The sequence below is a fragment of the Pteronotus mesoamericanus genome, unplaced genomic scaffold, assembly GCF_021234165.1.
Source record: "Pteronotus mesoamericanus isolate MK-2021 breed Mesoamerican mustached bat unplaced genomic scaffold, CSHL_Meso_final scaffold_137, whole genome shotgun sequence".
Taxonomy (NCBI): Eukaryota; Metazoa; Chordata; class Mammalia; order Chiroptera; family Mormoopidae; genus Pteronotus; species Pteronotus mesoamericanus.
The window spans coordinates 3,712,741-3,726,074 of NW_026555306.1; the positions used below are offsets into that span (position 1 = coordinate 3,712,741).

General features: G+C 61.1%; 1 protein-coding gene across 3 annotated transcripts in view; it reads right to left on the reverse strand.

Annotated features, from left to right (window-relative positions):
• Nucleotides 1-13,334, reverse strand: part of STRN4 (striatin 4) — a 26,461-nt gene continuing 13,127 nt past the window's right edge. For 2 of the 3 annotated variants that reach the window (XM_054588639.1, XM_054588641.1), the window contains exons 6-18: nucleotides 12,010-12,151; nucleotides 8,493-8,652; nucleotides 7,783-7,896; nucleotides 7,344-7,459; nucleotides 5,685-5,860; nucleotides 5,539-5,586; nucleotides 5,033-5,154; nucleotides 3,789-3,959; nucleotides 3,537-3,677; nucleotides 2,998-3,096; nucleotides 2,749-2,835; nucleotides 1,170-1,392; nucleotides 1-936 (exon numbers count right to left, since the gene is read on the reverse strand). In XM_054588639.1, coding sequence (XP_054444614.1) covers nucleotides 1,223-1,392; nucleotides 2,749-2,835; nucleotides 2,998-3,096; nucleotides 3,537-3,677; nucleotides 3,789-3,959; nucleotides 5,033-5,154; nucleotides 5,539-5,586; nucleotides 5,685-5,860; nucleotides 7,344-7,459; nucleotides 7,783-7,896; nucleotides 8,493-8,652; nucleotides 12,010-12,151 — 1,546 coding nt within the window. In that variant the 3' untranslated portion in view covers nucleotides 1-936; nucleotides 1,170-1,222. The remainder of the gene's footprint in view (nucleotides 937-1,169; nucleotides 1,393-2,748; nucleotides 2,836-2,997; nucleotides 3,097-3,536; nucleotides 3,678-3,788; nucleotides 3,960-5,032; nucleotides 5,155-5,538; nucleotides 5,587-5,684; nucleotides 5,861-7,343; nucleotides 7,460-7,782; nucleotides 7,897-8,492; nucleotides 8,653-12,009; nucleotides 12,152-13,334) is intronic. The other variant, XM_054588640.1, reaches the window with a different exon arrangement.

Genomic DNA, 13,334 nt, shown 5'->3' on the forward strand with positions numbered 1-13,334 from the left:
GGGTTTATTGAGGCAAGTTTCACATACGAGTCCAGGACAAGAGGGGGTAGGTCTTATAAACAGGAATCTGGAAGGGGGCCCAAGGGCTCAGGGTGGAACCCAAAAAAAGAGTGAAATAAATAGAGGGAGAGAGCGGAGGGCCAGGAGAGGAGACTGACAGACTATCACACAGTGATAACGACATGGGGGCGGGGGAGGTTCATTAAAATCCCACTTATTTATACAGATATACAGGGTGATATGGGGGACCCTGGGGACCCCACTCCACCCCCATGCCCCAGGGAGGGGGGCAAGGGCAGGCCACCTCTCCCCAAGGGTGACCCCTGCTGGGGGTGGGGCGCTGCCTTGGGGGGCGTTGAGGGAGGTAGGGGCGGGCGCCTCCCCAAAGGGCATCGCCTGTTCCGAGGCACTTTACTGGCCCCGGAGGCGCTGGGGGGTGTCTGGAGAGCTGTGTTGCAGGAACTGGAGGGGAGGGTGGTGGACTGGGTGTGCTCCCGGGGTGGCCCAGGCCCAGCACTCCCACAGAGGACAGGCTGGGGCCAGCTGGCTCCAAGGCAGCCCGGCGGACCCACAGCAGGGGTGCCTGGGTTCCTCCCAGCACAGCTCCCACCCTGGTCCGGAAGGAGGGAGGGGAGGGATGGGGGTTCAAAGAGAGAACCTGGCACCTTCTGGCATCCTGGAAAAGCTGATCCACAAGGATGCCCAGCCCTGGCTGTGCTGCTCTGAAGGCAGCCGGGAGGCCCGGAGCGCGTGTCGGAGCAGAGATGAAACTCCCAGTGACCACCTTGGATGGTGATTCCTGAAGGCGGCAAATCCCCAGGCCAGTGCCGGGGAAGGGCAGCCCATGGGGAGGGCCGCCTGGGGAAAGGGCCTTTAGCACCACCAGGCTTGAGGCAGGCAGGATGAGGCTGGGACCCCAGACTGAGGCTGAGTCACCTGTGGGAGACAGGAGGGAGGGGAGACTGAACCATGACCTCCAGGGCACAAGAGTTAAGGCAGTTCTGGGTCCCTGTAGGCCTCAGCCTCTCCTCTGGTGCCCCCACGGCGACTGCGGACATTGCCGCCCTAGGAGGACCAGGCAAAGGGGCATGTTTGAGGGCCCCTGTAGGCGAGGACACAGGGGTTTCTGCCCTCCTGGGCCAAGCCTCCCTCTTAGTCCAGCTCCTCACCTCAGTCCCACCCGCCCAGCCCTGCTCCCGGCCAGGGTGGGGCCAGGCGGGCATCATACAAAGACCTTGGCCAGGGCATCGGCGCCCGCGCTGGCGATGAGGGCCTTGCTGGGGTGGCAGGCGACAGCATGGATGGCCTCCTCGTGCTTCTTGCGGTGGGCGGTGATCTCCTGCACGCATGTCTTGTTGTCCAGGCTCCACAGACGCAGGGAGCAGTCGTGGCCTGCGCGGGCGTGGGGGCAGAGCGCACGTGTCACCGAGCAGCAGCAGCCAGCTCCTCCCCCAGACCCGACCCAGCGGGCCTCCCCCAAGGCCTCAGAGTCGGGCCGGGGCTCAATCCTCCTCCCGCCACCTCTGCCCAGTCACCTCCTGACACCCTGGCCTGCCATCCATCCATCTAGTCACCAGTATTCACTGAACAACTGCTATGTGCTGGGCCCTGGGGGTACAGTGAACAAAACAGGCAAGTCTCCGGCCCCTGCGAGCCAACTCTCCGGTATGGGAGAGCCAGTAAACAAGCAAACAGAGGAAACAATGCCAGGTGGTCATGCTCCTCGGCAAGTGTCAGGACAGAATGGCCAATGGGGGAGTCAGGGAGAAGAGCCTTCCGCAGTGGGGACAGCTACGGACAGGAGTGGGGCGGGGCATGAGCACGGACAGGAGTGGGGCGGGGGTGCAGCATCAGCCTGAGCAGAGGTGGAGGAGGTCAGAGAGCTGGGAGCAGAATGGGCCGGGCCTTGGGGGCCATGAGCCACTGGAGGGAGATGGCCTGACGTGGGCGTTAGAAGGATCAGGTGGCTGCAGAGGAGGCGGGCTCTCTCTCTGTCCCTTTTGGAGGAACCAGGGCCTGTACTGAACCCTCCCCACCAGGGCTACCTCTCTCACTGACCACGCTCTCACCCATCTCTTCAGAGACAACTGCTGCCGTCACGGGCAGATGGAGCGCAGGAAAGCATGGGTCCACAGCGGCCCATTCACCCCCCTCCCCCCACACCTCTGCACACTGGCTCGCTGGCTCACTCACACCCCACACAGATCCCAGGCTGTGCCCCAGAAGCAAGCGGCAGCCCCTGCCCTGCGGCTGAGGCCGCTCAGCTCCGATAGCACACACCCAGCTCAGCTCCCCAGGGGAGCTTCAGCCCCTGCTCCCTCGGCCTGAGTCCCACCCATCCCTTCAGGGCACAGCCGCAGTCACAGGGCCTCAGTGCCCTCCACCACCAGGAGGAGGGCGGCAACAAAGACTAAAAAAGCTTGTGGGGACTGAGTCAAAAGACCCAAACTTCAATGCCTGCAGCCCACTGGGCTGTGCCCGTCACAGGAGCCTCCACATCTGTGCAACGGGGACGAGCGTGCCGCCCTTGCAGGGTTAGTCAGATTAAATGAAATGATGCAGGCAAGTGCCTGTGGGGAGCTCTGAGTGCACAGGGCTTTGCTGTGGCCATTGTGACCACCTCTCTTCCTGCCACTGAGAGGTTCCCTGCGCAGCGCCCCTGCAGAGCAAGGCTTCGGGACCAAGGCCCAGGCCTGCCGGGGAGGCACGTGCCCTTGTTACTTAGCAGCCACAAGGGTCCCAACTTACTTCCCGACATCAAGAACACGCCATTGGGGTCCACGGCCAGGCAGGTAACCGCGTCCAGGTGGGCAACCATGGAGTGCACGCATTTCCCTGAGGGCAGAGGGGCGGCAGGTTACTGTCCCACTCTGCGCCTTGCCTGCGAAGGGCGCCTAGAGCCTCCAGGGTGGACACCAGGGTTTCTGTGCATGAGGCTGGCCCGCCCCGCCTCCCACAGGCACAGGGAGCTGGGGAGCCAGGAAGGCAGGGCCTCACCTGTCCGGTTGTCCAGGAAGCGGATGCCTCTGTCGTCATGGGCGGTGATGGTGAGGGGCTGGTTTGGGTGACTCACCACCTGGTTGATCTGGGTTGGGCCTGGAAAGAAAAGCCAGGAGAGGAGGGGACATGAGGGGGAAATCTGGAGACCAGGACAAAAGCAAGAGGAGGACCCTGCCCCCACACCCCCATCTCTGCCTAGATGAACAGGAGGGCAGGGCACCCGGCCGCACCTCTCCCTGGGCCAGTGTCCCATCTGCACACTGGGCACTGGGGCCTGCCCTGGGGAGTGCAGGGAGGGCGGTGGAGGCTGAGAGGGCCTGTCCGCGCTGCCACGTGGGCCAACGGGCAAGTCCCTGACACTCCCTCCTCAGCCCTCCCAACACCCTGGGCTGTCAGTTCGGGCAGTGGCTGGGACCTCATCTCAGAGCTCCCCAAGGGGGTGGGGAGCCACTGCAACAGATGGAGACCCGAGTCACCAAAGCCACAGAACTGGGGGCCTTGGAGGCATTCAGATAGCAGCCCTGGGGCCCTCTTACCGCTGCTCCCCTGGGACTCCAGCGTGAGGAGGGCACTGCCAGCTTCCAGGTCATACAGGATGGTGTCGCCAGAGCGGAAGGAGGCCACGACGTGGGCAGGCTCGGTGCTGGTGAAGGCCACTGAGGTGGGGATCCTGTGATCTGTGGCGGGGGCGAGGGAACGCTGCCTCACGGACAGATCTGGGCCCAGGGCTGAGGGGCAGGTGTCGCCTCCTCACAGGGTCCCCACTGACCCCATGTCCCTCAACTCACCGCTGGCTGCGGGGAAGGTACAGAGGCAGGTTGGGCTGCTGCTGCTGGGGTCCCAGATCCGGATGGTGCCGTCGGCGGAACAGGAGGCCAGGCGCTGGGAGGTGGGACTGAAGGCCAGGCCCCACACGGCGTCCCCATGGCCCTCCAGGACGTGGCTCAGCACGCTCGGGTCTGGACCCACCGAAGGGAGGAGATGGACTGCGTCAGGGCCACCAGCCCATCGTGGACCGTCCAGAGCAGGAGCTCTGCCACGCGGCCACCCTCAGCCGTCATGCCCTCGGACCCATCCCCACTGCAACGCGCCCTGGTGGCGGCTCACGCTCCGACCCCTGGCTCTCCTGGGAAGATTCAGGGCTCTAAGGCAGCCCAGCATGGAAGCTCCAGAGGACAGGGACGACCCCCGGGGACGCACAATAGTGACTGGCACGAAGTGGGCACTCAATACCTACTTTTTAAAGCTGAGTTAAGGGAAGAAGGAACAACAGTGACTCGGGCCCGAGGCCCCTCTTCGAAGCCTGGACCCCTACAGTGTTTCCTGCCCCGCACATCAGCCTTGCCCAACCTCTCTAAGCCCCCGGTCATCCCCACTACTGCCTTCCTGGCTACTCGAGTTCACGCAGAGGGCTCTGGTTGGGCCCTGCTGATGCCCCCTGGGTGGCAGCTCGTTTGGCCCAGAGCATGTGCTGCCAGCGACTGACCCCTGGTCTTTCCCAGGGTGAGGCTGCGCCTGGGAAAATGGCATATGTTCTTTGAGGGAGACACAGGCCTCTACGCTCTGCCACTACAGGACGGTGCACAGGGCCAAGTGCGTGATCAAAAGAGGTGTCAGAGAGAAGGGACAGACACCGAACAGAGGTCCCCCTCTACCTAACTTCCAGAGGCACCCCGAGGATGAAGCACAGCCTCTCTGCACGCTGGCCTGGCTAACTGCCCCCTCACCTGCCCTCCTCCCTGGCTCCCTGCTGGGTCGCATGGGGAGGCCGCCGGGGCCCCCAAGCTGCCCCATGGACTGGCCCTGGCCCCCAGGCCAATTCTGAGTTAGCTCAACCGTCCTGTCCAACCCTCCAGCACATGCTGAGCCACGCTGTTCCACACTTCACCAGGCTGAGCAGCCCTGTCATCCGCCCCCCAGTACCCGCAGTGTGGGGCAGGGGCGGAGGCCATCTGTTTGTGCTGAGGGAACGAAGAGGCCCCAGCGGACAAAGGGTGGGGGAGAAGGAGGCAGGGCAAGGGAGCTGTCTCACCGTAGCCATCGTAGGGGTCCATGTTGAGGTCGGGAATCTTCCAGCTGTGGATGCGGGCATCTGCCCCACCACTGTAACAGTATTCACTGTTGCTGCCCATGGCTACTGCCAACACGGGGCCCCTGGAGGACACAAAGGGGGCGGGGGGGCAACAAAAAGCTCAGTGTTCACCCCTCCCCAGCCTCTCTCCCGGGACCTTGGAGCTCTTTCTCTGCTAGCATTTTTCAAGGGTGGCCAGAGTGATCCAGCCTCTGGGGCTCCTGTTGTGCCCCGGGCATGTTGCCTGCCTCCGCCTTCCCTCACCCGTGTCTGCTTCCCCCTCCGAAGGCTGTGCCGAGAACCAGATATTGGGGCGCCGACCGTGTCTGCGGAGCACTAGGGGTGAGGTGCGCACAGGCACAGGGACTTGGAGCTCCCGCTGTCCTGCTTCCCTCCGCAGGCCCCCAGGGGTGGCAATCAGTGCGAGGTGGGGGCCAGCCTGCCTGTGGTGGCACTATCTTCCCTACCTGTGAGCCCGGAAGGCATGGATAGGTTCCACATCTAGTGCAGCATTCCTGTGGGGAGACAGATGTCACTGAGGGCCCCTTGTCACCCCATCCCCTGGGCCCAGGTGCCCCTGCCCCAGTCCTCCGCCCTTGGGCTGTGCCCTCACTTCTTGGCTGTGACGGCCTTCTGCAGGTTCCAGAGCTTGAGTGTGCCGTCCTCGGACGCGGTGAGCAAAGCCGACTGGCTGTGGTGGAAAGCCAGGGAGCGGATGCCATCGTAGTGTGAGCGGAGAGTGAATTTGGGGTTCCAGGTCTTCTTAAAGGCATCTTTGCTGTCAGATAGCTGGGGACGGGGGGGAGTGGCCTCAGTGCCTTCTCCTGACCCTGGCAGTCGTGCAGGCACGGACACTGAGGACTCCAATGACGGGCCCCTCTGCCACCCAGGCGCACGTGCAGCACCCCCAGACCGGCCTCCAGCCCCAGCTGCTCCCCGCTTCCTCCTGGCCTGGCAGCACCCCCTCACTTGGCAAGTTCTTCCCAGTCCAGAGGGGCCTGTGACGGGGGGAGATGCTCAGGTCGTCCCCCTCATGCACAGGGAGTGCCATGAATTACAAATGCACCAGGAGGCGGCGCCCGCACCCGGGAGGTGCAGGGGGTCAACAGGCTTTCTGAGCAAGTGACAAAAGCGGCAGGACTTCACCAGGTAAGGAGAAAAGGAAGAAAACTGCATGTGCAAAGTCCCCGAGGCAGGAGGCAGCAAGGATGGATGCAGAGCCCAAGAGGAAGCCTGGGCACAGAAAGCCAGGGGAGAGTGGCTGGAGCATGAAAACGGGGACAAGCAGACACAATGGAGAGAGACCAGGGAGCAAAACCCCAGGGACACTGCACATGCCCTGGGGAATGGCGGTGGCAGAGGGACCTTGGGGGACAACGCAAACTGTCAGGTGAGCCTTGGTGCCCTGCCCCAAATGCCACTTCTGTTATATTCTTTAGGGCCAGATGGCCTGCCTTGTGTGCTGATGCCCTCATTCACTCCCCAGGAGCGGGGGCGAGGCGGGGCGTCACACTCGGACCAGCTCCCCTATTCAAACTCCAGCTCTGGCCTCCCTTCCCAGCCCCCCACAGCAGCACCCCTGCCTTCGCTGGGACTGGGGCACTGACCACCCAAGATCCCGCTAAAATCTCCGGGAAAGGCTCTGCCACGTGCGCAGGGAAATGCACACGCACCTGACCCAGGCATTCTCAGATGGCCAGGGGCCTGCCCACGGACCTCAGGCTGTGCACGCCGGCCCCAAGGTTTCCTCTCACTGCAGCCTAACCGCCCCACCAGCCCCCATGCGCACCAGGCCGGCTTGACTTTTTGGCTGTTGCAGGGAGCCCGCCTTCCCTTCAAAGCCCAGTCAGTTCCAGCTTTCTGCAGGCCATCTTACCCGCACCGCTGCCAGCCCAGGGCCCCTCCCTCCTCTGACGCTGGATTTGGCTTCGGTCCCCACCTCACCCAGCAGCAGTGGGTCCTGGACTTGAGGGGCACCTAAGCAAGCCAGGGTGGGAGGCAGCGTCCCCTGGAGAAGGAGTCTAGGAGCCTACCAGCATGATCAACACAGGCTCCAGGGTCTTCTAGGCTCTGCAACGGCGGGGCGGGGCCTGTCAAGCCCCCTAACCTGTCTGCCTCGGCACCCCTCAGCGTGAGCTGCTGAATGAGCCCACACAGCCCTCACATGTCAGGGCTAAGCACAGGCCGCGCGTGCAGTCAGTGCTCAGCAGGTGCCGGCACTGTGCATGACGCCCAGCGAGGGTGGTGGGGGGTGGGCACCCCGAGAACTTACGTCACAGCTGAGGTCGTTGTCATTGGTGACGGTGAGATCTGCCAAGTCCCCCAGGCTCACCTCCCCGCCCCCGATAGTGTCCATGATGAAAACGTCTGAGGAGAAGCCAAAGGAACCTGGTGGGGGGAGGGGAGGGAGGGGGTAGAGAGGGGTCGGGAGAGAGAGAAAGACAGAGAGAGGCAGAGAGAGAGAGATGAGGTGTGAGAGAGAGAGACAGGGAGAGGACAAGATCAAGAATCACAGCTGGAAAGAAAGAGACAGGGAGAGACAGACGGGGCAGGACAGACAAAAAGAGGGGGAAACAGAGACAGACAGACGAACTTTTGGGACAGGGAGTCTGCAGACTAGGGGCTGGGCCAAGACCCTGAGGACAAAGAAGCCCTGGGCTTTAGCTCTGCAGCCTCCCTCTGATGGGTGTCGGGGGAGAAGGGCCTCTTACCTTCGTGTGGCCGGGGCTGGGGTGTGCCAGGAGGTGGACCAGTCACTTTGGGGGGCAGCCCGTCCACATCCCGAAGGTCAGCCAAAATGCCCTGGAGCTTGACCCGCCGGCTTTCTGCAGGGCGGAGGCACCGGGCGGGAGTCACCCACCAGTTCGATCGAGCCGCACACAGGTGACCCCTTCCCCGCCACAGGAAGCCTCTCCTGTGTGGAGGCTGGGAGGCCCTGGCCCCAGGGTGCACTGCGGCTCAGGGTGGGGTGGGGGATGGCTAGAGGAGAGATACTGCGCTGGGAGCCTCGGTGGCCTGCCCTGGCAGGGGCCTCAGTCTCCGGCCATGTTCCATGACCCCCAGGGCCTCAGCTCAGCGTCACAGAACAGGAGGAAGATGCAGCACTGCTCCGGCTGCCCCTCCCCCGCTGGTCCCCATCCTGTTTCCTCCCTGAGGTCCGCCAAGAACTGGACACATGTGCGCAGAAGGCTGGTGGCCCTGCTTCAGGAAGAGCTGGTCCTGCCTGCGTCCCCATGGGGATTTTCCAGGGAAGGGGTGCGGGCCTGGCTACCGTGGCATGGGCCTCCTGCTCCCCCCTGGCCACCGCCGCTCAGGAAGTGTGTCCGTCCGGTGGAGACCCTGGGGCAGGAAGCAGCTGCAGGTGGCCGTGTGTGCCCCTACCACCCTCGCTGAGGAGGGCTGGCAGGAACCCTCCACTCACCCAGCTCATGGTGGGGCCCCTCTCCAGCGCATCGCCGGGGGTCCGGAGAGCCCTCGCCGTCCTCTCCTGAGCCCAGAAAATCGAACTCATTGATGGCATCCTCTGAGTCGTCCTCCTCGTCCTCATCCTCCATTTCAGGCACCAGGGCCTTGGCTGGCAGCTGGGGTGTGGAGGAAAGTGGACAGGTTAGGGAGCTCGTGCCAGAGCCCAAGCCCACTGCATCCCGGGGAACAGAGCAGCTGAGGTTCCCAGTCTGCAACGGCTGGTGCCGCTGGCTCCCTCCACCAAGCCCTACTTTGGCGGCAGTGCTCCCCCTGCTGGGAGCCCTCAGAGGCTGCTCCCTTCTAGAGCCCATGGGGCCAGCGCCCCCGCCTGCCTTTGGAGACCTCCCCTCCCTCCTCCACCTCCAGCTGTGATCCCTCTGGGAACAGCCCCTCCTCCTGGCTTTCCGCTCGCTCGGGCCCAGGCTGTTCCTGCTCCTCTAATCCCTGCCTCCAGCGCAGTATTTCCCATGAAGAAAAGTTCCTATGACAACTGCTTCAGGGGAGAGGGGCGACGTGTTTGTGTCTCAGTGTATCCATGGAGGTGCAAAATTAAAGTGAGGACACACCCATGGATGTAAGAATAACAAACCCTCATCAAAAACCGGGCTGGCCTCTGCTTTTTCAGTGCACCAAGTTAAGACTTACATCTATGACTCCACAACCCATATAGTTATTGTAATTGCTATTTCATTATTACACAAGGAGAAAATGAGGATGAGCAAGGCAAAGCTCCTTGCCCCAGGTCACCAGCTCCAAGCCTTATACACAAGACAGCTCTGGGCTGTAAGCTTTCTTGGGGTTCTCCAAGGCTTCCTGAGAATGTTCTAGATTGGCTGAATTTTTATTTTCTTATATAACCAGCACACACTACTTTTAGAATGAGAGAAAACAACACAATTCCTCCACTCTGAGAGCAGAATGCTGGACAAGTGCATACTGAGTTTCCTAAATTTCCCAAAGTTGGCCTGACACCGGGGTAGGAACCAAATTATCCATTTTCCTCAATTTACAAGCCTGGACCCCATCCCAGACACATGTTCAAGAGCAGCATGGCACCTGCACGTCTCCCCATGTGGACAACTTTTAGACACAGCCTTATGAAATGACATCTTGCATATGACTCTCTACTCTCTCATCACGACAAAGTGCCACCCAAGGGCTCCGCACTCCGAACCACAAACGCTGCACCGAAGGCCTAAGGGAGGCTGCAGAACTCTCAAAGACAGTTCTGACTGCGGAGCCCCGCTAACTGTAAGTGCTGGCTTAGGGGCACATGCCACCACCAGGGTTCTCTCTCCCCGCTGCTCCGCATCGGTTAAGAACACACAGCACTGGGAGGAAACAAGATGGCGACCAGCGGGTAAGGGGCAGTGTGTTAAGAACACCCAGCGCTGGGGTTCTGACAACCACCAGGCTCTACCACCACCTCTCCCAGGGAACCTTCTCCTTCTTGGGTGGTTCCTGCCTGCACTGTGCCCTGGGCACCCACAGGGCCAGCCTTGCTCAGACTGCGAACTCCTCAAGGGCGTGGCTGACCGGTCCCCCACAGGCTCGCGCCGCAGGCTGGTGTGGACTGTAGACTTGGAGGCAGCACCCTTCCGGCACCCTTGAGGGGCCAGCTTCCGGCCTCTGGGAGAGGACCAGAGGGATGGCACAGAAGCGCCTTCCTCTTCCTTTCCAGGAGACCCCGGGTCAACTCTTACACAGCCCAGGGAGGCAATGGCGGGGCGGGGCTCCACACTGGCGCTCTGAAGGGCCCATGCTGCCTCTCGCTCTGAGTGCCACTCTGCCGCCACTCGACATGGCAGCCACTGAGCAGCCAAGGGCTTTCTATGCACGACCTCATTTTAGTGCAATCCTCAACAACCCAGACACAGGCACCATGAGCCCCTAAAACTGAAGTTAGGACAAAGAGAATCAGATGCCCGAAGTTACACAGGCAGGCCGGCAGCCGTTCCGGGGGTCACGCTAGGTCTTTCAAATCACAGTCTGGTCACTGAAGGTCTGCTGTGCGGAGACAGGGGCATGGGAAGGCATGAAACCCCTACACAGTAAGCCACCCATAGGGCACATGGGACAGAGGCAGGGACAGATGCAAAGGCCTGAGGGAATATGAAAGAAGTCAGCAGTCATTTCTGACGGGAGGAGCAGAGAGGAGTGGGAAGGCTGTCCAGAGGAGGCCGAGGTAAGACTTGCACAGTGGTGACAGCCCTAGTGGGGGCAGGAGGGACCAGGCATTCTGGACCAGGGCACAGTACTGGGCAGCCCATGCTCAGAGACATGCTGGTTCTTCTGTAAGCCCGACCTCTGTAAGTGGCTCCGGGGACTGCCTTTCACTCAATGCGTTCAATTGAGCACCTAGTCTAGGTGGGGCCCTGAGATGAACCACACTGGAGACACTGGGAGTCGTGGACAGGACAGACATAGCCCCTCATAAGGATGGGTGTGGAGGGATACAGAGCCAACACCAGGTAGGGAGGGTCCAGAGTAGTCCAGGTAAGGAGAGGGGAGCCTCCAAGAGGCTCCTAAGCCTGTGGAGGAAAGGGGAGCAAAGGTGAGTCAGGGAAGGCTCCCTGGAGGAGGGGGTATCTGAGGTGAGCCTAAAGAAGAAAGGGTTCTGATGGGAAGCCAGGTGAATGAAAAGCCGCCCCACCACTTCATAGGCATGTGTCCCTGACTCCACTGTGGCACGTTCCTCTGCACGTGGCTTCTTATAAGCCCAACACAGGCCACAATCCCCTCCATGTAGGAACTACCCCTGCTGCCAGCACACAGCTGGTGCACTAAGGCCCAAACTGATGCTTACTGGACAGGTGAGGCTATGCCATGCCTAAGGACAGTGATGTCGCCAGGGTAAAAACATGGTGGGAGCCATTTCTTAAGGTCAAGCTGAGGGCATGTGAACCCTGCCCTGTGGGCAATGTCTCTGGAACTGGATCCTGACAGCAGCAGACTGGACACATGCATCCTCTGCAGGTTCCCACAGAACACCCCAACCTGGCCCCAGGCTGAACCCTGGGCCCAACCACATTCATTCAGGGTGCTGGGAAGAGAACAGTGAAAAGGCCAGCGGACCCGCCTCATGGAGCTCACAGTTTCCTGGGGGAGACACACAGACAGGGTCACACCAAAAAACTATCTGATTGTGACTGTGATCAGGCTAGCCTGGAGCAGAGAGCAGTCAGAGGGCACTGGGAGCTGCCCTGGTCCGGAGAGTTCAGGAAAGACCTCTCGAGCTGAAGAAGGACGGACAGAGAGAACAGGGGTGCAGGTGGGGCAGAGGCAGGCCCTGGCAGTTAAGATCTGGTGCCTCTGCAGGTTACTGAGGCAAGGAGACGGGGACCCTGGGGTGTGGTCAGGCCACACACAGACCACAAGGGTAGTCCCAAGAGCCCCCCAGGGGTCCCCTGTCCTCGTTCACAAAGCCAGGGGGTCCTCTTTGAGGAGCACTTCCTTTTGGCTGCTGCGCTCACCTTCACACGCTGCTTTTTGTGCTGCACACTATCCAGCTCATCGTCCTCGTCGCTGTCTTCATCCTCACAGTTCTGCAGGAAGGGGATCTGCTCCAGCACTGAGCCGCCCAAGCGCTCTTTCCCGTCTTTGCCTGCTGCATTCCTACCCGCAACAGGGGATACAGGGGGTATTAGTTCTGCCATGTGACAAAACTCAAATGAGAGGGCACCGAGGCTTGGTGGACAAAGCCTGGACCCATGTCTCAGGAGGGCAGAGCCCACACTGATCCCAGAGGAGTCTTGACTGTGATCACACACAGGGTTTCAACCCCAGCACCTGCTTAAAAGACACTCACCCTAACTCAAAGCCCCACATGGACTACAGACTGGGCCCACCTTCTCACTGGGCTCTCACTCTGAGTTCTATAGGACTAGCCCCCAACCCTCACCACATGTCTCTTACATGCTTTGAGTCAGGAGTGCTAGATGAGAAAATGCCAGACTCAGCAGCCCCCGTTTCCTCGGCCTGGGCAAACCACAAGTGCAGGCCAGGTGAGTGACAGAGATGCACCCCAGGGGAAAGAGGAACTGGTCACTACCAATGTCCGGGCCCTACAGCCAGCAGGGCCACAGCCAGACCTGCACTCTCCTCATGGACGGTGGCACTCCTGGTTCCACCTCCTAGTAGTGCCTCCAGCCGAATGCCAAGTTGTAACAAAGGAGGGATTTGCCAAACCTGACACCAGAGTAGAAAGGGGGTGGAATTCCGAGAAATACAAACATCCTTCTTTATTTGGCCACTAGACTGATGCTCTAGAGAGTTCCTACAACTGCCCAAGTACGTGGTTACTGCCCAGTGGTGAGAGCTGCTTCCAGGCAGCCAAGTCACTCACTTCCCTGGCCTCCCCACACACAGCTGCCCAGCAGAATATCTCTGCGCTCAGCTGCTGGGATGCCATCTCAGAGTTTCCTCCAACAACACTGGCTGTCTCACTCAGCCTCCTTTGCCACTGTCCCTCCCTCCACTTCATTCTCTAGCCTCAGCCCTTGGACCTCGTCTCTGTGCATGCCATCTACACTCTCTCCTCCAGAGACTGCGAAGTCCTGTGACTTTTAATACCCAAGGTGTGCTGGTGAACTAGGGATGAGTTTAGCAATCAAGTGCCCTAGCCCAGCTCCAGGCCGGCTGCTCAGCACCTGCACTGGGGGTCACCGGGCACCTCGAGCCCCACTCATCCTGAATAGCCCCTCGGTGGGTCACGCCTCGCTCTCCCCATCCCAGTGGATGCTGCTCCCAGGTGCACAGACTCATCCTGCAGTCAGCCCCAGTTTCTTTCCCCTCCCTC